The sequence below is a fragment of the Protomyctophum bolini genome (genome assembly GCF_963924005.1).
Source record: "Protomyctophum bolini genome assembly, chromosome: 12".
Taxonomy (NCBI): Eukaryota; Metazoa; Chordata; class Actinopteri; order Myctophiformes; family Myctophidae; genus Protomyctophum; species Protomyctophum bolini.
This window is the reverse complement of record NC_137873.1, coordinates 22,520,747-22,544,600: the sequence shown is the minus strand read 5'-3', so window position 1 is coordinate 22,544,600 and position 23,854 is coordinate 22,520,747. Positions and strand designations below refer to the sequence as shown.

The 23,854-nt window shown below is 40.9% G+C and overlaps 2 protein-coding genes across 5 annotated transcripts in view; both read left to right on the top strand.

Annotated features, from left to right (window-relative positions):
• The first annotated feature begins 4 nt into the window (after nucleotides 1-4).
• ndc1 (NDC1 transmembrane nucleoporin) lies at nucleotides 5-10,807 on the top strand. Its single transcript, XM_080778826.1, has 18 exons — nucleotides 5-140; nucleotides 896-1,016; nucleotides 1,789-1,890; nucleotides 2,581-2,755; nucleotides 2,872-3,004; nucleotides 3,197-3,305; nucleotides 3,410-3,461; nucleotides 3,737-3,869; nucleotides 4,035-4,127; nucleotides 4,239-4,320; nucleotides 4,574-4,726; nucleotides 5,346-5,582; nucleotides 6,600-6,715; nucleotides 6,869-6,919; nucleotides 8,861-8,924; nucleotides 9,096-9,196; nucleotides 9,733-9,893; nucleotides 9,985-10,807. Exons 1-18 carry the CDS (start codon nucleotides 72-74, stop codon nucleotides 10,046-10,048), a joined length of 2,016 nt encoding a protein of 671 aa, XP_080634952.1. The 5' UTR covers nucleotides 5-71; the 3' UTR covers nucleotides 10,049-10,807.
• A 348-nt stretch (nucleotides 10,808-11,155) lies between these two features.
• glis1a (GLIS family zinc finger 1a) overlaps nucleotides 11,156-23,854 on the top strand; it is a 29,989-nt gene continuing 17,290 nt past the window's right edge. The window contains exons 1-3 of one of the 4 annotated variants that reach the window (XM_080779244.1): nucleotides 12,555-12,655; nucleotides 17,355-17,426; nucleotides 20,105-21,268. In XM_080779244.1, the coding sequence (XP_080635370.1) occupies nucleotides 20,345-21,268 (924 nt within the window). In that variant the 5' untranslated portion in view covers nucleotides 12,555-12,655; nucleotides 17,355-17,426; nucleotides 20,105-20,344. Of the gene's footprint in view, nucleotides 11,413-12,097; nucleotides 12,216-12,554; nucleotides 12,656-17,354; nucleotides 17,427-18,906; nucleotides 18,952-20,104; nucleotides 21,269-23,854 lie in introns of those variants that run through there. The other 3 variants (XM_080779243.1, XM_080779245.1, XM_080779246.1) reach the window with 3 other exon arrangements.

The following is a 23,854-nucleotide window of genomic DNA, read 5'->3' as shown; positions in this document are numbered from 1 at the left end:
GCGATATGGGCAACAAGCAGTCCAACATGACCGGTGTGTAACTTTGAAAGCGGAGAGCCAACACTGTTTTTATGGTTCATTATTGGCTCTCCATCTACCTCATCAACATGGCACCAGAGCAGAGTGGCTGGTTACGTAACGTAAGTATTATAAGTTATAACAACCAAAAGTATGGAGCCCAGAACTCTCATTAGCCACCGCGCTATCGTTAGCTAGCTGCTCTTATTTTATGCACCTAATACAAGCAGCTGAGCTCAGTGTGTGAGCTCAGTGCTGACTTATTTTTTCCAAAATGTAAAAGATTATATATATATATATATAATGTTTTTCTTATAATAATGAATTTGGTAAAGGTTCTGAAGTAATTTAAAGTATATGCTTCATGAAACTATAGCCACTTTCAGACATAAACACTGGACCCTTCAACTTCTTGTTTATGCCCATAATGACTGTCTTGATCGCTTTAATTGCGTCAGACACGGACATATAGCCTATGTTGCAACTTGGCTATTTGGCTATGGACCAGAGCTAGACTAGCCAGCAATTTATTTGTGATATTAAAAAAAAATGTTGGGCCTTAAATGTCAAATGTTCAAGCATGTTATGCTTCAGACAATTTTCAAAGTCTTTTCATTTTACGTTTTGGGGAAAAATAGTCAAAGGTGCCCACTACCCGCAATGTTTAGGTACCCACTCTGTATCCCTCAGGAAGACATCAGGTTTTACATTTTTGTGGATGGCTGAGTGTATTTCTAAAATATCATGACATCATCACAGTCATGGCATCGAGCCATCGCATAATTGATGTTGATCAGCTAGTTTGATTATTGAATGTTTTGTTTAGAATGATGATGATCTGCTGCTGGAGAGTTTTATGTTTGACGGTTTTATTTAGGTGATCTCCTGGAGAGCTGCGGCCAGCATCGCCTGGGCTGTCTCGTTGATGCCTCCAACCACAGCTCTGTTCATAGTGATCAGCAGGTTGAGTCTGCTCCACCCCATTCAGTGGATATCAGGTCAGCTGGCTCTTTGTCTTTTAGAGTGCACACAATGGTTAGATGGTAACCCCAAAAAAAGAACATTTGTCCCCATTTTTTGAGCTGAACTCTTGCGCACGCTGTTGAGTGTTCTCATATACTGTAGATACCGGTAGATCTTTATTGATCCCACAGGGGAAATTCTGACGCCAGTGACAGCACAGCCGTTTAAAGCTGGGCATTCGAAATACAGTAAGATATACATTCATAAGAAGAGTAACATCACAATAAAGACACCCTATATCATCCTGTCTGCAGAACAAGAAAGAATGTATAAGCTTAGTTATCAGCAGAAAGTGCTAGAGTTGTCCCTCAGGTCAGAGTATCAGGGCCGGTTCCGAGTACTGAGTACTTGAGCATGTTCGCATGTTACAAGATATTTAACTCTCAGAGCTTTTTTATTTGAAGGGCCCCCAGGTCCAAAGTAAAGTTACCATGTTTACCCCGGGTAACTGGACTAAGCTCAATAACTTGTTTACAGCCAGGCCCTGCTCATAGAACATTTCATGGTAGGGGTTCAATGCCTTGCTCAAGGGCACTTCAGCGGTGGTAATTTTAACGTGCCGGCCCGGGGATACGAACTATAGCGACCTTCCGATATCAAGACCGCTCCGCAAACCGTTCGACCACAGACCCCCATTTGATAAAGAAAAATCCCCAAATCTCTGGGATACCAACCTACAGTGTAAAATCATGTACTGTACAAGTTCATCACTTATTGTGATTTTCTTCCCCCCTTTTCTTTTTTTAGATTGCCTGGACATCTTAACAAGTGCTAGCGCTATCTTTTCCTTCATCCTGTTGTTCGCAGTGATCCTGGTCATTGGGTTCTTGAATCTGGAATATTACACAGGTGAGTCAAAGTCAAAGTCACCATCGGTTAAGGCAGGAACACACCAAGTTGACTTGTCCTGACTGTCGGGAGATCAGATTAGGATCACCCTCAAAACTGCCCGAAAAAACCCACATGATCTTCAGAATTGCTTAGTAACTCAGGTTGAATCGGGTGAGTGCAGATGGCACAGTAGGCCCTAATGAACCGTGTGATCTCGGTTTGTCATCAATTCCAGTGTGGTTAGATTGTTATCTAATTGTAATTTGTCTGGCTACTGTGACACTAGGCTTTGGCATGTTTTCAGCATGAGCTAAGCTAATTGAAAGAGAGCCTTTGGTCAACAAGAAAGGTAAAACCAATTGAACTGTTTTGGAAAAAACTTTGGTTTCAAGGAGTCTGACTAGGAACTACAAATATTGTGCAAAATTGATTACACAGTCCTTTATTTATTACACATGCACTACACTCACACCCTTGGGTTGGTGTGCTGACCTTGACCCATTTAATACAACTATCTGACAACCATATAGCTTTTTTCCTTCTTCCTTTCTTATTTTTATGATGTCTTCCTTTGATCATGTTTTAATTTCCAAGCTGTACATGAAGGTGAATGGAAGATGGACTTGCGTTATGTTAAATGTGTTAAAATAAGCGATCTTAACATAATCGAGCAGCACCAATAACTGTGCCATTTTTGTCTCCTCATAGTCGTCCCATCTATTGCCTGTTCAAAAATTGAGCTGTTGGGTCAGCTACTCCACCCTCGCCAGATCATCCATTCCCTGTTGCATTGCGTCATGGGAATGATAGTGGCCTGGTGTTGTTCTGTAGCCATTGGAGGCAGATATCGGACACTTGGCTACCCATGCACACAATGTGATGGGTAAGCAGTACAAGATGTACTCGGATGGTTTTCAGTTTCACAAATATGTTTCTGCCTTTTTGGTAACTCAACGTCTATCAGTAGTTTTAACAGTGGCACCTTTTCTTTTAATACAGTGGCGGTAGCCCTCAGCTGTATCTGAATGAGCACCTCCTTGTACTGCTGTTAGCAGGAGCCTTTAGTGGCCTCAGCCACAGCCTACTGGGAGTGATCCACAACATGAACTATGTGGCCTTTCACACTGTTCAGGTATGTCATATCACACTCAATGATGCAAAACACCAGCAAACGGTATTCTGTTCATATTAATTTACATTTCAATATAAAAAACCTATTATTTCCTTGGCTTGTAAAATTAACTTTACAGATTTTAACTTAACTTTTTATCTTGAAGCTTTGAAAATAAATCAATGTCAATGCTATCTCCTATTTCCTTTTTAGCAATACAAGTTCCTTCGCTTCAAGGGAACGTTGCCTTTGGTGGTGAAATGCAGTGCCATCCAGAGCTTTTATTTTGTCAGGAACTACCTTGCTCTATATTACTTCCTAGGTAATTGTTTGTTGTACTATTCACAATATTCACAATGTGAGATCCCATGTTTGTCAGTGTGTGCATGATTTATTTGTTAAGTTTGATGTCTCCCTTACTCACAGGATATGTTCCAAGAACATGGATTTGTAAAACACTGAATCTTCACTTAGACAGGTTAGTATGAATTATTTATATAACTGATGACATTATAATCACTGCATACCTACCAGAGTGGCAGGGTATTGTAAGCGGCCCTTTTTGTTTGTGGTTGTGTGTGTTAATTTATGTTGGCGAAATAACTACGTTGAGAACAGTTGGTCAATTTTTATGAACCGTGGAGGGAATGTTCGTTAGGCTACGCTGAAGAGATGATTACATTTGGGGTTGAATAGGTCAATCAAAAGAGGTACAGACATATTGATGACATTTGTTTAACTTGGTGTTTGTAGCTCCCTCCATCCTCTTGACACCATAGCTGGGCTGCTGGACATCTCTCTGCTCTACCACCTATGGATCTGCGGTACCTTCCTCCTGCTGCAGTGGTACATCACTGTGCTGCTCTTCAGAATCTTTGTCACCGAGGTACACAAATGTTTGACTACTGTTTTGTTTTGCAACACCAGGGGGCAGTATTGTAACTGCCCAGACAGAGTCTACATGTGAATGTCATTTGTGTTTATAGAATGGCCTTCACAGGTTACATATTGGTTACCTAAATGCTTAAAATATTGTATAATTATTTTGCAGGTGTTGAGTTTTCCGGTGCAATCATCTTTTACTGAGGATGATAATCATTGTCTTGCGAAAGTTCTCACTGGCAAGCAGCCATTTATTTTGAAGGTAAATCGACACATTTAAAATGGCAATACCATTATCAGTTGTCTATCTATCTTGTGTTAGCTGACAAAGCTTTGAAATGCAGATTATTACAGGTCTCCCCTTCTATGTCAGTTTTTAGCACTGCAGGACTTGGCATTACTGTCCCAGCACTGTCCTTCACGACGTCTTGAGGTCTTCAGTCTTAGTCAGCCAGGTTTGTTGCAACTTTGCCGCTTAACACAGAGCAGATGTCCATGCTCAACTACTGTTAACATTAATCTTTAGTGTTCAGCCCTCGTGGGATTGAACAACAAATGCATAGGCCTACATCTGGTTTAATTGTAAATGCTCTTTAGTGCGTGTCATACTGTGACAACGATTCTGACATACATTTTGCACTATGACTGAAGTAGAAATGTATTTTCCGTTCCCAAAGGTGAGAATAATGTTAGTCTTGTCTTTCCTAGGTGGCCATCCTCATAACTGGAATGCAGTCAGTAAGGAGTGTCTGTCTCTGCTAGCTGACCTGACTCAGAGGCTTGTTGCCCATCATGACACTGTAGCCACAAATGGCAGGGTTAAGACCCAGTCTACTGGCAGTGACAAGTCGAACAGCTCCGGTATATAATACTCAACAATACACATTCACATAGGGTATTTTGTTGAGAAGATTTATTTTATTTAACAGAAATATGGCTTCATTGACAGCCATAGACAAATATGTATAGAATGGACTTTTCCCATTTATGGCAATGCTGTGCTTGCATAACGGCATCCATGGCGCATCTGTTGAATGTGAGGATGAGTTAGTTAATCGGGTGCCCCAGCAAAGAATGTGGCAAAGAACATTGAAGTAGGACACTTTTATATAATTAGGCATTTAGCAGATAGACACTTCCAGAGTAATTTACAGATGATGATCAGAGTAAAATGCATGAATTAAATGGTCACATAAGTAGAGGACAAAGAAAGCAATTGAATGGCTTCAAAGAAACTAGGATGCCAGGTAAACAATAAAACATCAAACCAATCAGCATCTGTCTTAACTCTAATCCACATGTTAAATGACATAACTAGTATTGTGGTCAAACAAAACATAAACAAATAACGGTGAAATAACATTATTGTGAATAAGTAACCACATAAAGATGATTGAGGAAATTGTTGTCTAGGCCGAGTATAGAATTGGCAAATGGAAACCCTGATCTATTTAATTGTGTATTTGTATTTTTTTATTAGTAAGTTCTGGTACAGAGGAGGTGATCACTCCCATGAACAGGGCCTGGATCCCTGCCTCAGTCTACATGCGCTCCATGGTTAAATCCAGCCCGGCTCTGACCTCTCCGTTCACGCCAAACGTGGACAGCCCTTTGACCTCCCCAGGTCTGCGGCGCCTCGCCGGACCACTGGAACCCTGCTCCGTGCAGAGCCCACACATTATGAGGAGGGTCCCCAAACTCTGGTCCACTTCCACAGGTGAGATGTATGTATATAGATTGCAATATATAGTCTTATTTCTACCGTATGTATGATCCTGCATTTTGCGACTGTACTACTCTACTGATACTAGTAGTTTCCACTTATTAAATACAGAAATGTCCTGTAAGGCTACAACAGGTAATTAAGATAATCAAATTAACTGATTCCCATTATACATTATAAAAATAATCTATCTGGTGGGTTGATTTAATTATAAGTGCAGGTGTCGTGTGCATGCGGTGTGTGATATGAGATGTAAGCTTACTATATAAACACAATCATTATTTAGTTAACATCATTGACTGTCTTCCATCCTATGTTCAAGGGCTTCTGGAGAAACACAATCCATCGACTATCATCTGACAACGATTTAGCCTCTCGGGGCAAGGGACAATGTTTCTGGGCTTCTGTTGTAGCCATGCCAGGTCTTCCTCTATCCTGTGACGGACATTGTTTACAATCCGATTAGAAACTTGAGATGCAAAGAATGAGAATGGAGTTGAGAGATGACATGTAGGATCAGATTGTTTCACAAGTAGCCAGTTTACACCCAGTTAAAAGTTTGTAAAACGATATAGAGACTGTTTTTCGGGAAATACATTCCATCCACCGTTTTTGTGCTCTCTAAGTTTAGTTTACCTGGATGCTAACCTCACATCTGCTTCTCAATCGTAATTGGTCAGCACTACTCGGACTACAAATGTAAACCCGAACACCCAAAAACTTTTTCCCTTGCCTACGGATTCTACAATCATGCAGATACATTTATAGAGATTAGAGAAACAAAACGAATACATAATTATTTCTAGGATCCTTGTGATATCTACAGATGACTTTTAACATATTACACACTCAATTCAGACAAAAAAAAGACGTCGTATGATGTTTGTACAACAGCATAAATGGTCCATGGCATGAAGTCCAATACGGCTGCAACAGTCTATCAGCTTAATCAATTTCATCTATCATGAAAAGTTGAGCACATGCTCACTCTCTTGACTCTCTCACTCTCAGTGGATTCACAGTCTAATGGCAGTCCCCCATCAACCCCATCCCCTGCACCCAGCCCAAAACCAGCAGTCTCCAAACCCAGCCTCCTGGCTCAGTTCCTCCAGAACAGACAAGAACAGGTATTTCACCATGAACACTATTCAAAATCACATGGTAGAGGTAGATGATGTTCCTAAGCACTATACCTGTTACATGACACTCTTTGTCCTGTGTTTCTGACAAGCTATAAAGAAATGTAATAGTATCTTTCTACATTTAATTGTCTCATTCAGGTTAAACATTTCTTGGAAAGGCGGGTGCTGATAATGTATTTGTTTAACAAGGTAAGGTTGTGTGGAATGCGCATGCTGTCTCTCTCTCTTAGACTGGTAAATGATGTGAAGGACTCATGCTGCCCCCCAACCCCCCCCCCCCCCATTATTGTAGGCATCACTAATCTAATCCCATTTTTCAAACCTGCACCTACAGGCATTACTAATTAAACTGGTTTTCCACCCATCTTGCCATGACAATCAACCCTGCTAATTCCTTTAAGAGTTCCAGTTAAGAAGAGTCATGTAACACTTGGCAGTTATTTGACTACGATAGGACCCAATGGCAGGAGTGGGCAACCTTTTCGGGCACAAGATCACTTGGCCGTTTTCCAAAGCCTGTGAGATCATCCAGTGCCAGCGAGTGAAAAACACTATTATAGGCTGCTCATTTGAATAATACAAGCATAGAATGAGTCAATACGTCTATAATAAAATGTAAAAATGATAAGTCAATAAAGTTAGAGGAATTAAAACTAAGAGAAATTGTGACTGACTTAAATTTTAAAACAATATTTATGAAAGACATTTTTTCACTTGTTTGTTTGACAATATGATACCACAGAAAAAATATATTGCACTACTATTCTTTCAAATATAATGTAATCCGTGTTACATAAGCGCCTTGAATATCTCACCATCCTGAAATGATTTCATTTGTTTGGCATAAGGATGACACACAATAGGACTCGGAGGCCGCAGTGCAGTGGTCTTATTCATTTTACCAAATGGCATTCTGAAAACACAGCTGTGTTGGTAGTTGGGATTTCAAATCCTTCACCTTTTGCAGTTGGCTGCAAAAGTCCTGTCAAATTTATTTGTGGTTTATCCAAAAGTCTTTCTTCTGTAACAAGTTTCCTTCTTCACCTTGTTACAGAAGAGACAAGTACATTTTGTTGTCTGTTGTTGATGTGCTGCTGACCATTTGTATGCCAAATTGTATGCCAATATGCAGTGCACCGCTGCATATTGCACCGCTGCCCTCGTGGGATTCATTGGGGTTCATATTAGTTTAACTGCTGTGCGATCACTCAATAATCCATTGAGATATGGGAAACCGGTCGAACGAAAATACTTTGTTGCCCACCTCTGCCCAAAGGTGTCCTCGGGTTATCAAATTCTGATTTATTTTTTATATTTGGTCGTTGTACCAGACCACTGATATGGTAAACCCTGTCTCTTACTCCTCCGAAACTAAACTGGTGATGTCATCTGTGATGACCTCCCTAGAGCTTTTGTGCATCCTTTATCCATCCTCTTAACACTTATTATTCCCAGGACGTGTCTTTAGGTCATTTTTATTGATATAAAAATAGCTAAAATCTATTTTTGACAGTGGCCGTTGCTACTAGGCAATGCCTTGCTCGTCCGTCCCGGAGCTGTTTTGCTGCGCACGACATTCACTTCCGGGCCCACAAATCTTGCTATTATCTCTGAATTTATGGCGCTGTCTGTGGTTTTGCTCAGAGCGGCGATGTTCTGTCCTAATTTGGGACTTCATCTCGTTTGGAATATTAACGTTTCTAACTTATTAGACTTATTATCGCAAGGTAGTAAAACCTTCCGGTTTTGCCAAGTGCTTGGCACTTGGCAAAAAAGTGTTAATCTGATTCTAGTCAAGTGCATGATGTATAGTGTTCAAGTGCACGGTCATGTGCCCGAGACAGAGATTGATCATCTCTGTGAAATTAGTGCTATCCATTGTCAGCAAGCCTAGAGGCGCTTGCTGACGATGGACACATTTTATTAATGGATTAAATAGGCCCGGGCCCTCAAGGTGTTAAGTATACATTTCTCCAAGACTGCCTGTCCTTCCATCCAACTACCACCTTCAATCAATCCTAGTCAAAGTCTGCATTCAACTAATCCGTAGATCACTGCCAGCTAACCTGGTTTCTTCGCATACAACAGTAGAATGACTGTTGACAAAATAATGGTCATCTTCCACCACAGCTCCCAGAAGCTTCCAGTCAAGCTCTCTTTGCTGACAGCCAAGCTCACATCTGGGCACTGGAAGGTAAAATGAATTAAATATCAAGTCAGTATTATTTACTTTATCTAATGCACAGTAGTAGTTGTTGAGCTGTTCTTTTTACAAAACCACTGCGTGTAAATGGAAAGCATAAATTGACTTGATGAAAAAATGTATAACTTGACGTGAGCTCTCATATTTACTCATATCTTCTAGGGCTGTCTCACCTAGTAGCAGCCTCCTTCTCCGAAGACCAGTTTGGGGTTGTACAGACTACGCTACCCAGCATTCTCAGCAGCATGCTGGTCCTTCAGGAGGTAATTTGGCTGTTACTTTTGGACACTATGCGTAGGGCACAAATGGGAGAAAAGGGTTTAGTTTATGACATCTGGACAAATAACTCGTTGAAGAGTGGGGTGTGTGTTGTGTTGGTGTTCAATGACAGTAAATCGTTACACAATCTTTGCGGAGGTGGCAATGGAAATTGGAAAATCTATTTAGCTACGATTAGATTTCACCATCCTTGCCGTACTCTTGACAGTATGAAATCATACTTTAGTGTATTGCTGTACTCTGGACAGTATGAATCACACTTTAGTGTAGCATATAAACTGAACTATTTGTCACCTTGACAACCAAGTGTAGACCCTTCAAGTTTGCCAAGAGATGTCAATCAACATGTTGAGTAATCAGTGTAGCAAATTATGGGGGGATTTTAGTTTCACACTGACCCACAAGGAAAAAGTTCTTGCAGATCCAGTGCAGTTCGTAAGGATGTTCACTAAAGTACATGAATTTCAATTTAACGGAATTTGACGGACATTGATGAAACTCTCCCATTCCTTGTCTTTAGGCAGTGGACAGGCACTTCAAGCTGCCGCATGCTTCCAGCAAGCCTGTGAGGTCATTCTACAGCATGGGAGACCCTACTTACAAAACGCTACGCTTCGCTCTTAGAGCCACCCTCAAGACCGCCATCTACAGGATAACAACCACCTTTGGGGAACACTTAATGTACGTCCATAAAATGTCTCCAGTATAATGAAATGATTTCTAAGGATTTCCCCCATTCCCATCATACTAACCAGTTATTTTATATCCTCAGTGCGATACAGATGTCAGTGGAGCACCGGAAGAGATTGCAACAGTTTCTGGAGTTTAAAGAGTAACACCTGTGCACCTAGGCTTTCGAGCCTGATTCCTCTTCAAAAGGAGCAAAGTGACAAGCAGAATCACATGAAAGTGCCTCATTTTGTTATCATTCTTCATGAACTATACAATGAGGCACGCAGTCCTACTCGTAAGGAGAGAGCAACTCTTCAGTAACAGTGACAGATGTGTGCTCCAGAGTTGCGGCCTCTTCATCTATGAAGAACTTAAGAGCCAAGAGCTATCCCATAGAGGATTTTTGTACGAGTGCCCCATTTTCAAAAGGGTGTCGTTATCGGCTACAAGACGTCATATCCTGGACATCGTTCTTTTTTTTCTTAAAAAAAAAAAAAAAAAAAAAACTTTTGGTACATTCAGATTAGATGTAAAGGTCTCTTTGTATTTCCTTTGGAAACATGAACATGTGGTGTTGGTTTCATGCTTCATACTACGCTCTTTTGTTGAATACACATTGTACCCACAAGATTTCTAAATATTTCGTTCTGTGCTTGAAGAGCAAGAGATGGTATGATTCAGAGATGCCAGTGACGAAGCTGTTTTCTGTATTTGTGTCATATGAGATGAAACCCCCACAGTTACAATTTTAAAAGAGAATGTTTCTTTTGTGGATTGTTTTCGGAACATCTGGTTTTGTTTTCCACACTGTCCCAGGAGGCTTGTTTACAACCCTGTGCATCAGCTTTGGTATCAGAATTATATCTCTGATTTGCAATTTTACTGTAAACACATTTACAGATTAAAGGTTCTGAATGATTGTATGTGCTTGTGTTTCTGTCACTTTTGCTGTAAATTACAGCCATATACACAAACGTATGTATACATGCATCCAATACCATCCATCATCACATGATAGGATTAGTTCAACAAGAGTGGGGAAATAGCTTCAGTGTCTTGGCCAACAAACGTTGACTTTCAAATGGCAAATGGCCACCCAAAAAAATATATTATTTTGTAAATACCCGTATGTCACGCGTTTATCATTAAGCTACCCCTCACGGACCCGAGTGCGCAATCCAGGTCCATTTGTCATGGAAGGTTGGTCGGGGAGGGGGCTGGGGGGGGTGTAATGTGATGAGTGATTTCCCCCAGCGTAAACGGGCAAGAGTTGCTCCAGAATCTTACCTCCCATGGACTGTACTTTGTTCATGGATACATTACACTGTTACAACAGAGAGCAGCCTCGTTCTGGGCGCTGCTGTGTACAGTGCGTTACGTATAATAAAGAAGCGCATGTAATTTCAAGCGCTTGGAATCACGTGAGAGACAGTTGTCCAGTCCAGTATGTGGGCTGGTGTGAAACGGCACGCATGGACTAGCAGCGCAACGAACAGACGTCGTCACGGAGCGAATTAGCGCAGCTACGGTAAGGATAATGGGAAACTTCCTATAGTGTTGCATTTTGTGTGTGTAGTATTAGCTTGTGAAAGGTTTAGTGTCTTTATTGTGAAAAGCAAACCCTTTGGGGGTTGCTTTCCTACCAATTAGTCTGCCCAACAATTAGACTATATAAGTTACTGCTCAACAATTTGCAACAGAGAAGTTATAGGCCGATTGTCATTTTGCCAGCGTGTATTAACACCCTATTACTATTAGCACTGCAATTGCTCCCTAAATTTTAAACCAAAACACCTTCGTCAAAGTTGTATTTGGTTGGGGTGGTGGGTGCACAGTGAACGAATGCATAATTGCCTGCCGGCTGTCATAGCCTATCTAATTAGAAATGCTCAATTAGGTGGCCAACTTCCTGAAGAAAATATTAGTATTCTTGGATCTATTTTTATCTTCGCAGGACATATCACAATAATCACATACATGGATTACACAAGTTGTTATGATTGTGCAACATGTTGAAGACTAATAAATACACTATTTGAACTATAGCACCGCCAAATAGGGCACCGTGATATCCCTCCCCTATAATCAGAATCGTCCTTCCCACTCTGCTTTCGGCTGATTTATGTAATGTGGTTGGAATGAAGCAGCTATGCAGGGGGTGGAAATATGACTTACAGAAAGCCCAACAGACGTGGAGGCTTGTTTAGTCATTAGTCTCATAGTATCACTAACATGGAGCTTTTGGAGAATAACCCAAGGATGATAGTCTACTGTTCATAGAGGATAGTCAATGTTTCCACTCACCATCCAAGCTTGTGAGCTCTGCTGAAGGTGTGAGTTTATAAAGCTTCATAACTATCTTGAAGTGCTTAGGCCTATTGGCCATAGATGTATGTATACTGAGAGGAATACAGTGTGTTCCCTCATTACAATTTAATAACATTATAGATCTTGGATGTACTTATTAAGTCATTAATTAAAAACTCACATGGGACTAATTTGTGATAATAAACGAATACATGCAACCCTTAAAAAAAAATCTGATACTCACCAGATTGATGCATTGATGATGCAGCATTATGGATTTATAGTGATGATGAGACAATCTGTTAATTGATTATGTTTTCTTTCTCAGTTGCAGTCCCTGTTTACTATCAACTGATTAGGTCTGTCAGATGAATAGTACATTCAAAAACATATTTTTGTTGGCCAGTTAGTCCTTTGCAACTCCCAAGGGTGACAGAATTGGATATTGGACTCACTGTGAGTAGGTAATTGTTTCAACATTATTTTGGTGTATTTATTACAACTGTTAACTTGGGATAATTATTTCAGCTTCCAGAATTCTCCCTCTGCCTAATTTGTGGGATAATAACAGGACCGGCTATTACAAGGTTGTCTCTTATGTCTTCAGCCTATGATTTTAACATATGATGTAAATTGTAAATTCAACTTTTCCCTGTGGAGGCTATTTTCGGAGCACTTGAATTCATTTTAAGGAATTGGTGTGTGTGTGTGTGTGTGTGTGTGTGTGTGTGTGTGTGTGTGTGTGTGTGTGTGTGTGTGTGTGTGTGTGTGAGAGAGAGAGAGAGAAAGAGAGTGATAGGCATTCTAAGCAGCTCTTGAGCTAAGATCCCTTAGCTATAACTCCTATTTATTTATACATATTATTTTGTTTTCACTCTAAAGAGATTATGTGTACATGTACACTGTACAGCTGTCATGATCTTAAGTGTCTGATTCTGTGCTTGTTGGATTGTGAGGGGTGATTTATACTATTAAGCACGTGAGCTTGTAAACTGCCTATTTTTGGTGCATAACACGGCACGCAGTATAAATCAGGCATTAAATATTTTATGCCAGATTGAAAAAGTGTGTCTTGACACAGATCTACATTTATGATCCAGTAGCAACAGAAGTGTAAGTAAGTGGTTGGTGTTGGGAAACACACACTCACAGAGAAAATCTGACTCAATAAAGACAAGTTGCAAAATAATAATAATTCAAATATTTTTACTGGAATCCACCTAATGCTAACATACAAACATAACAAGTAGAGAAGTTACATTAAAGAGCTCTGTCAAGATTGATGAGGCTTCAGTGACTAGGTGGAGGACACATACAGTACGTAACGCTTCTCGTTTCATCTGCTCCCAGAGGAAAGCACATTTACATTTCAAGGGTTTAGCATGAAAAATGAATGATGAATGTTTCTTGGCCTCTCTGGGGGTCGCTTGGAAGTACAGATGGATAAGTTATGTGAATTTCACTGGCTTTTGCAGTGATTTTTTGTCATTACCTTCCAATAGAGTTTGGATTATTCTTGGACAGAGAGCTGGTACTTGTCAGGGCTGGACACATATTTCAAATTATTTATTTGAATGATATGGAGACAAGGAAGTATTGCAAACTCATGAAATTAGTTTGAGATAAATCATTGTTTTGTCTGTCATCATTTCCTCATCTTTCATCCCTAATGGTTTTACAATATGACCCTCAAAAGGTTGATTGCGCTTTAATGTTTTTTACTGTAATCTGATGTGTAAAATTCCGTCCACCGATGACATCAAGTAAAGGAGTGTCCCACAGTCTGTCAGAGAGTACCATATCCTGCTATCTGATACAGTTCAGCCTGATGTATGGGCCCGTTTAGATAAATACACAAGCTTGCCAGAAGATGAGTCACAAGCTGCTCTTACCTCAGCCTTTGTTGGACCCCTCCAAAAACTGTAAACCCACCCTTAAGAAAATTGATTTTGAATCATGTAGTGGAGCGAGGGTTTAAATATACAACGCACAGGATGCAAACAGGCATAAATTAGTTTTTAACAGACATATTTTAAAGCTGCTCCTGTTTCAAGATGTTGGCAAATTGTGGACCCCATGAGGAGTCCATAGTCTCTGGCCCTGGTGGTTCTGGTCCACTGACTCCACTCTCAGTAACTTGTGGTTTTGGACCAAGCGACTGTCATTTCACTGGAATTTCCTGCCATCTGTGCATGGCCAATGTTTCTCACAGATTCACCTGCTTGTAAATGTTTAGGTCTGCCAGGATGAGAGAGTTATATGATACTGTAGGTGTGTAGATTGATAGAGGATGTCAGGGATACACATATTCTATTGAATTGAGAGCAGAATAATAATTAATCATTACATTGTGGTTCATGGTAGAGACACATAAAGACAATATTGGAAAAAGATTCCACACAAGTGATATCATTTGAAGCGTTCCAACACACAGCTCAATTCATATGTCTGTAATGTTATTTTTGAGGGGCGCTAGGCTCTCCTATGTCCAGCTTTTGGTGTGTGTGTGTGCACAAACTTTGTCCTACACAAACATTAAAATGCCATTGACAATGAATGGACAATTTTGAGTGTTTGTGTAAACACAAACATTGATGACGAAGGTGAGGACACAAATTGTGATTGGCTGGAATGAGATGTACGATGATAAGAGCGCCCCTCACTTAAGTTCACACGGTGGGATTTTTCTCTCTCTAATATGTGTTGGCCCCTGCAAGGTCACCTGGTCCTGGATAGGGTAAAGAAATCACACTTGTGTGAAGTGAGGGGCACTCTTATCATCATACATCATCATACATCACATTCCGTGCTCAGCCAATCAGCTGAGCACATTCCGTGCTCATGCACACAGACACACAAAGCTGTGCATAGGAGGGGCTAGCGCCCCTCAAAAACTATATAAAAAGACAAACAATACAAGACTGAAAAATTCTTATTTTTTTACGGTGTGGTCTACAGTAGGGGCCAAGCCACGCTCGCGCACGTGTGTGTGTGTGTGTGTGTGTGTGTGTGTGTGTGTGTGTGTGTGTGTGTGTGTGCGCCTTCCTGCCTGTCCGTCTGTCCATCCGTCTGACGGATTAGGCTGAATCTTTGCCCAAATATGGAGATGATTGATGTCATTGCACATCCTAGTACTGATGTCATAAATTGGACGTCTGATTCTGATGTCATATAGCAGACGGGCCACATGACAACAAATACCAACAGGAAAGCCCATTCTGTTATTAGACCCTGTGTTGTTTTAATAATTGTCCTTTCAATTAAAATTAAAATAAACAGAAGAATACACTCGGGTCATCCAAAAATATGCCGTTATACAAATGGAATCCAGTCTCTTCCGTATGATGCCAGCTATCCTTCACCATTATAATAATAACAGCATTATTGATTTGGAATGTTATCTGTCTTACCTCAGAGGAGCATTAGTGACAGCCGGTCTGCTCATTGTGTGTGAGAGGCTAGAGAAGGTGACATGAGAGTGGTGTACAATCTGACTGAAAGGCTACACGGTAGTATTCATTAATATATCTAGTGCTTTATGCAAAACTGCTCTCATTTTGTGTTATTTGGGTTTTCGGGGAGTTTTAAAGGAGAATATTTAAATTGTGACATACAGGCTATATGTTTTGACAACCAAATCGAGATATTTTGAAACTAGAAAATGTAGTGCCATATCACTTTTTTGGCCAATAGAGGTAATCAGTTCTTCCTGGGCCTTGGCTTTCTTTGATACAATATTTGTGGTGTTATGTTAATCTGTTAAGAAGTTACGTGCATTATTACGACAGACCACGCCCACTACTCTTTTGGCAAATAGTCATGAAAAGTTAACAATGTTCTGCCTTGGTCAAGGACCAATCTTTCCAACACGTTTTGTGCACATTTTCTGTTCATAACTGCTTGAGTTATCCCACTAAGATTCAGGCAAGCAGGCAGACAGACAGACAGACAGACATGTCGGATAACATTGCCTCCTTGGTGGAGGTAATTAAGAAAATCTCAAATATATCTGATATGCAAAAAAGTGTACAGTACTACCCTTTAAAAAATAGTTCTGTGTAAAACTCAATATTTATTCAACTTTTATCCTCATCAAAGCAACCCGAGAGGCTAGTATCTGAGAGGAGAACTGTGGGCTGACATAGGTGGGAAATGGTCGCATTGTTTTTATTTGTTTTTGGGTTTCTTTTTAATTCCAGGCAGAGAGGGCTAATACAGGTTAGGCTGTCTATATTTAATACTTATGGCACATACTGTACTGCATTCACAGATCCAAAATAATCCATGTTATTTTGACTTTAGACCAGATGTTAGAAATATACAGTTGTGTATCAGATGTTATCACCAGCAGAGCTATAATGACCTTTTACTTACCCGTTATATTACCCCACAAGGAATCTCATAAATTGTTAGATGTCATTTGTAGTATCTTTGCAGATGTACCAGGAATTGTGCATCTGAACATTTGCAAAAATGTAGTAACCACTTTTCTAATAAACACTCCGGTTGCTACTGGATCATAAATGTAGAACCCATTGCATCTGGACTTTAAAGCTAAACTATGTAACTTATTATTTTGTGAATAGAATTTTATTTTGAGTATGTTAATGGAATATAACTTATCACATTTTGGTGTTTGTATTTGGTCTCCCTGTTCTTCTATTGAGACATTGACCACGACTGTGCAACTCCCCTCTCTCCCGTCTCCCCCCCCCCCCCCTCTCTCTCACATTAGCAGGCAACATAACAGTGCAGCACTATCTCTCTCTCTGTTTCTGGCACAACAGCGCCACTCTTGCCCCTACTGGTACTCATAGTAACATAGTCACATACATAGTCACATACATAGGTTAACACATGGTTAACATGGACATTGCTGTTCCTTGGAGTGGTTGCACCACTCAAAAAAGTTATGCAGCATGCAGAGGTTTGAATCATGGATAAGACTTTATAGAATGTAGCTTTACGTGAAGATAAAGTTAGAGCTAAAGATAGGAAACTATGATACAGTACAATATAGACGCTATGGTTAGATTAACATGAATTATTGCTCTTGTGTCATGCACACAGAAGGTAATGGTATATGGATTCCAAGTGGGACTTGTTTGGATTATATCTGAAAACCTTTGGCAGAGTGATATGATGTGGCTCATTGTGTTTTAGGAAGTGGATAGCCATATGCTGGGTTCTTTGAACCATATGTCTCAGCGTGATCTTCCGGTTCCAGTCTTAAAGGTAGGCAGCAGTGGAAACCATCCTCACTATTATTATTTAAAAAGTGGATCCCATTGTGATGCACACAGCACCAGTTGGCAGTTGCCCTCAATAAAATATTAGCATGTAATTTCTCTCTGGTTTTCATCTTCTTCATTCCTCAAAGGACACAAGCATGCCTTATGCAAAAGGGGTTCATGTGTTTGGTCCGACGGAGCATTGGTCTGAACGACAACCTACCTCAAACCCTAACCCTAACCTCCCCCGGGACAGCACATCTAAACCTAACCCCAACCCTCTCCCGACCCCCAACGCACCTCGGACCAATGCTCCTTCGAACCAATGCTCCGTTGGACCATAGTATGCCTCCCATGCAAAAGGCCTGGTTTATGTTGTTGTAACGTACGACAGTGTTGCGTAGAAAAATACATAAATCTACAAGATCACAACACATGCTGCCTCACATTGTGATCTTGTACATTTGCTAATTTCGGATTACGAATTATTTCAACCTGTATTTCTTAATGACAAGGTGGGGGGAGCTGCTGGTTTGAATTTGTATATGTTTATTCAAAATTGCATTACTTTCACAACATATGACATGACAATTTGTCAGATGTGTAAACAGTTGGTTTCAGTTATATGATGTTAGAAAAGGCTGATTGTCTTTGGCAAGTGACCTTCACTCTGATTACACTGGATTGGAAAAACGCTTATTTCCTCATGCTCTGGTAATTATCAACTTACTCTCTGCTATGTTTAAGTGGCAAGAGTTTGTCTAAATTAAATGAAAAAAGAATGCATTTCAATAAGTTTATTTGCTATTATCATCATCATCATCATCATCATCAAGATATTTGCTGCTAAAAAGTAAAAACCCTTTCTACAGAAGCATTCTAAGGACGTGAATATCCTTTTCAGGAATACGTTATTTATTTCAATGAGGAACCTTTTTCCCATGTTTCAGTTCAACAAAAAGTGTGTAATTCAAGAACCGAAGTGCTTATTGTTGAGACAAGTACACATTTACTTGTCCTGAAATGCCACAGCTGTGTTTAGCTAACCTCAGTGAGCAAGGCTTTTTAAAAGACACCATATGAGATGCCTGCTATTTTACAAAGTCTGTTGGATAAGTTGGGGCTTTGTGGGACACTTTTCTTAGGTTTACTGTCTGACTCGTCTTTCTGGATCAGAACCAAAGTCATCCTTGAATAGATACCCTGCTGTTTTAAAAAAAATCCCCTTTTTTCCCTATGTGTGCAGCAGAGCTTATGCCCCACTCTTTAGCTATTTTAACAGCATTGTTGCATGAGATTCTGTTTGGGTGAAACATGATTCTGATTCTGATGATTCAGATTATTATCACATGACACAGATCAAATGGTAGGTGAATATTCAATAGTTCTTTGGTCCTTCAGTATTCAAAAGCTATTTGGTAAATCACGATTGGACTGTTTTAATTGCAGGTCATCTGGGCGCCCACAGATATCCCACTAAACTCCCATGGACTTCTGTGATTTATGCTATAACACAGGTACCCAATTAGGTAATCATTTCAACCAGAGCTTGCCAAACCACGTCTGTTACATAAGTATCATTAATCCTGCTGTTCTCCTCGACACACACTGACACATTTGGACCCTCAACAGCAACATCTCTAATTAGCATCTAACCACAGTTCCCACGATTGGCCCGCTACATGACTCTGGTGAGGGGAACTCCAGCGATTTACGGGAAGAATCATAAAACTGTAAACCAGAGTGTACCAGGAAACTAAGGGCATAAACCTACACTTACTGCCTCCTTCCTCAGCTAATATAACTAGAGAAGTTTACGTACTGATCATCATGGTCGTGTCGGTTTTTTGGCTCATAAAATGTCTTCCAGACGCATAAAATCCCATCAAATCTTTCCGATGACCAATTATATATGGCAATGATCCTGTTGCATATTAGATCATCAGTGTCTGGCAGATGTCACAGAGCAGTGTTAGTTAACTCTATCCCAATGAACATGCAAGGACCATTGCACAGTGGAGCTACTGTATAAGTGATGGGAGGTGGGGCCTTCAGTTTGGAGGTCTGTTTTCCAGGCCCCTGTGCTGCAGGTTAGTTAGTGGAGAGATGCGGTCCATTACCCTCCATCTCTTCACCAGTTGCAGGCCAGCCGTCTCATCTGGCACCGGGTTCCAGGCAATCTGCTGCTGTACAAATGCCTGGCTGTTCGCTGTCAGGGTGGCCTGTACGCCTGCCATTATGAACCAGGCCCGACTACCAGCGTAGCTCAAAGGAAGCCAAATATACACCCCTCAGTGACAGACTCCTAGAGTCCTAGCCCGTTTTATTGAGGCCTGTTGACAAGAAGGTGGGTTGTCCCCTGTTTGTTTGGGTTTGATTTCATCCCTGACCTCGTGTGCTGGTTACCTTGCTCCATTTAGTGTTAATGACTGGATTTAAGATTTGCAGGAGGCTGGAAATGAAATGAGGAACATGCAGAGTGCGACAACGTTTCTCCAAGGGCCAGTTTTATGTTTTGTTAATTCATGGCAGGTTAAAAGCATTTGCAGTCACTTTTGCCAATTCTGCTCACAGTTTTAATTTGTGGTATTGTTACAGTGTGTGCAAAAATGTTTTATATTAGTGTTTCTTTCTATAAAATGACTCAAGTCAAAGGTTTGTTTTGTTTTTTGTCTCCCACAGTGCACAAAGGAGATATTGACCATGCACCAGTTTGGCACCTATGAAAGAACGTTGAGTAAACCAGAGTCCAAATGAGCATGGCCAGCGGCAGCGTATCGGCTCATGAGCATTAAAAGATGCTCTGGATCTCCTCTCTAATGATGGAGACTTAAACAGGGTTTTCATCAGCTCCATCTGAATCAACAACAACAATTTCACTACAGGGATCTTTTTAATAGGAAAAAGGAAGAGGAGGATAACATGTGGCCCCCAGATCTTGGGCCCACAGACACCCAACTAACCCTACCTGGTTTTGGCAGTGTATTCGAGGACACAGAGGATTTTGAAGCTCCATCGTCCCCTGGGGAGCTCTGTCATTCACTTCCGTCTATCCATTCAGGGGGTGTTGGTCTGTGTTATCATCCAAGGACTTCCCTGTCTCTTACCTCCCTGGGGCTGGACCTCACCTCCCTCCTCTGCTCTTCCTATAGGACAAACGGATCTCCTATAAATAGGACATTGGAAGACTTTTCACCTACATTTCACACAGAAGCAAAGCATAGTGCCCAAAGGCAGGAAGGTTTTCACCAGATGCACTCCACCTCCCCCTCCTCTTCCTCCTTCTGCTCCCCCTCCTCTTCTGTCTCCTCTACCTCTTCTTCATCCTCACTATTGCTGACCTCCTCTTCCCCTCTTAGTAGCGCCGTTGGGGCCCACATATCCCTCAACAAGTGTCGTCAGCACCAGCAGAAGCTTCAGGTTGAGTATCACTCCATAAAGCAGGAGCCAATAGATGACTTCCTAACATGTGAGGCAGACTTGTTTCAACTCAGCAACCATGCTCAGGGGGAGCTGTTCCATCTGAGCCAACCCCTCCAAGGCGAGCAAGGCCTGACTGGTCAGGACCGATCCCCTCTTCAGTCTCCGAGACTTCCTGGACCTCCTGGAGCAGACGTGACAATGGACCAACAGGGCCAGTGTCGCTGGATCGACTGCAGTGCAACATATGGCCATCAGGAAGAGCTGGTGAGGCACATTGAGAAGGCGCACATAGACCAGCGGAAAGGGGAGGAGTTTGCCTGTTTCTGGGCGGGCTGCGTGAGACGTTACAAGCCCTTTAATGCCCGCTACAAGCTTCTGATCCACATGAGGGTACATTCTGGGGAGAAACCCAACAAGTGCATGGTGAGTGTTGCCACATTCATTGTATTTTATTTTTTCTTTGATTACAGTTGCCATTTCTCTTTGGTCAAACATACTTTGTTGTATGGAGCCTCAGCTGTATGCCTACTGATAACGAATGGCTATCCGCACATAATTATCTCACATGTTAACTGGGATGCTATATGCCATTTTACTTGTTTTATACTAATATCTATTGCTATGTATATCACATAGAAGAAAACCTTTCATTCAGTATGCAAGCTTTTATCACTTCCATATAAATGCCACAGTGGTCTCCCATAATCCCGGTGAAGAACAGCCTCTTAGGGGTTATTGCTGTATGTAAATCTTTCCTTACAGGTGCCATTTAGAAATGAACAGAGTTTGAAAAGCTTTAACCTAACTGGGTTTGAGTTCTTACTGTACATCACACCACAGCTTAATTCCAGACTGCTTTAGTGATGGAGAGACTGTCTCTGAGAAGAGAGAGAGAGGGATGATGGTTTCCTCTCCTCCAGACGGGTTTCCCTTACTCATCTACACCAAAGCGAGAATCGTGGCTCTGTGCTCTCTCTCTCTCTCTCTCTCTCTCTCTCTCTCTCTCTCTCTCTCTCTCTCTCTCTCTCTCTCTCTCTCTCTCTCTCTCTCTCTAATGAATAGAGAGTGTGACAGCTTAATGAAGAATACAAAGATCTGCTTGTTATTTTCTGGTTAGTCAAATACACAGCATTCATCTCAATTAAACAATAGTACATAACAGCTGACGTTAAAGCAAAACAGCCCAAGACATATGGATTCTGACTCTGATTCTAAAATACTAAGCACCTGACCATGTCACTGACAATCATATATGTTTTGTCAAGACCATTCTGGAGATGATACCTGTTAACCCTTTTTCTCCCCAATTTAGTCGTTATGGCAATGGGCAGGCACTTTACCACTGTGCCACCTGAGCATCAAGTCAACACTGATGCCTTTAAAAAACACCACTAGTCTACACAGGCTCCATTCCCACCCCTACAGAATCCAATCTCTGAGTGACACCATACTGGTGTTTCTACTTTCTGGTGGTTGTTTTTACACATTTAATTACACTTTCTAGTCACTAGTTTTTATTTTTAAGGACAGAATTAGAATAGAGCTTTGAGACCTGTGACCCATGAATAAAAATGACTTTGGCAAAGTCCACGACAGAGACAAGACTAGGGCTGACGACCTGTCTTTAAAATTTACAACAGTCCCCTGGGCCCATGCATCATCCACAGGTCACATCCTGAAGCACAACCTTGGTCATTCTTGGGAGAGAATGACCGGTGTCTTTCCCATGATGACCTTGTGTTTTGTTGCCAAATATCTCTCTCTCTCTCTCTCTCTCTCTCTCTCTCTCTCTCTCTCTCTCTCTCTCTCTCTCTCTCTCTCTCTCTCTCTCTCTCTCTCTCTCTCTCTCTCTCTCTCTCTCAGCAGCCCTCAGATGAAGTGTGAGTAAGACTTTCTGTAATTCCCCCATGGTTCCACTAATGTCATCATACCGTGTCTTCCATTAGTGCTCTATTCAGACAAACCTACACTACTACAGGACACAAGGCTGTGAAATTGAATTAGTTCATTAAATATGACCTAATCTGCCGCCAACTTGTAAATATATTAATGTGGAGTTTTGCCCACTGACAGATTAATATGATTAAATAAACAGCAGAAAGCATCACCACAGAAAGGAGTTATTAGTCACGCTCGTGAGACTTGTATAAAATCTCAATGTGGAATAAGTAATTTTATTTTCATACAACACCTGAGCCAAAAATATGAAAATTAAGTCACTCCTATTGCAGTGGTGGAAAAGGAATATTTCTTATGAATATACTCTGTGTTTGTTCATGAATTCATGGTAATTTACCAGCTCATAACGTCAAGTCTAAGATTAGACAGGTACTATTCATGTTGAGCTCCCTATGGCGATTTCAACGTAACCATGGAAGAATCAGCCATGCATATCTTACAGTGTTTGGCCTACATACTGTATACTGTGTTCAGCATTTTAGTGGCTTTACATATAGGCTATAGCACATACATTTCTTTCCTGCAGAAAGATATACCGGTATGTATTTCTATTATAAGTATTCCCTCAGATTTGCCTCCAACAGAAATCATACCAGACAGTGATGAAGTATAGCTACTACATGAAAACAAAAACATTCATCTTTCCATGGAGAATATATAAAGGTCAATAGGGCTGGGCGCTATGACAATATTACAATATATGGAGCTGCGCCTGATGCTATGATGACTACGAGGTTAGAACTCGTAGATCTTATAGATCTGCCATGTTTTACTGTTTTTGTACGTCACCATTGTACAACAAAGTATAATACAGGGTTAAGTGGTTGATCTAGTCGATTTTTTTTCTCCTTGTGTTGTTTTTTTTAATATAACAAATTAAAGGCTTCTCGATTATTTGATTAACGGTTACCTGGTGAGCAAGATTAAGTCAGTTACTGGTTCTAAATATGGGTTTCTATATATTTTGCCCGGCCCATCTGGGGTCTGGTCGTTGCAATACAAAACTGAGTAGAGTAGAGGTTTGTCGAGAACAGTTTGAATACATAGACC

Coding starts and splice junctions, on each gene's coding strand:
- ndc1 (XM_080778826.1), top strand. CDS start 72: ATGGTTCATTATTGGCTCTCCATCTACCTCATCAACATGGCACCAGAG. Junction 1,017..1,788: donor CCCCATTCAGTGGATATCAG/GTCAGCTGGCTC, acceptor TTCTTTTTTTAG/ATTGCCTGGACATCTTAACA. Junction 9,894..9,984: donor ACCTTTGGGGAACACTTAAT/GTACGTCCATAA, acceptor TTATATCCTCAG/TGCGATACAGATGTCAGTGG.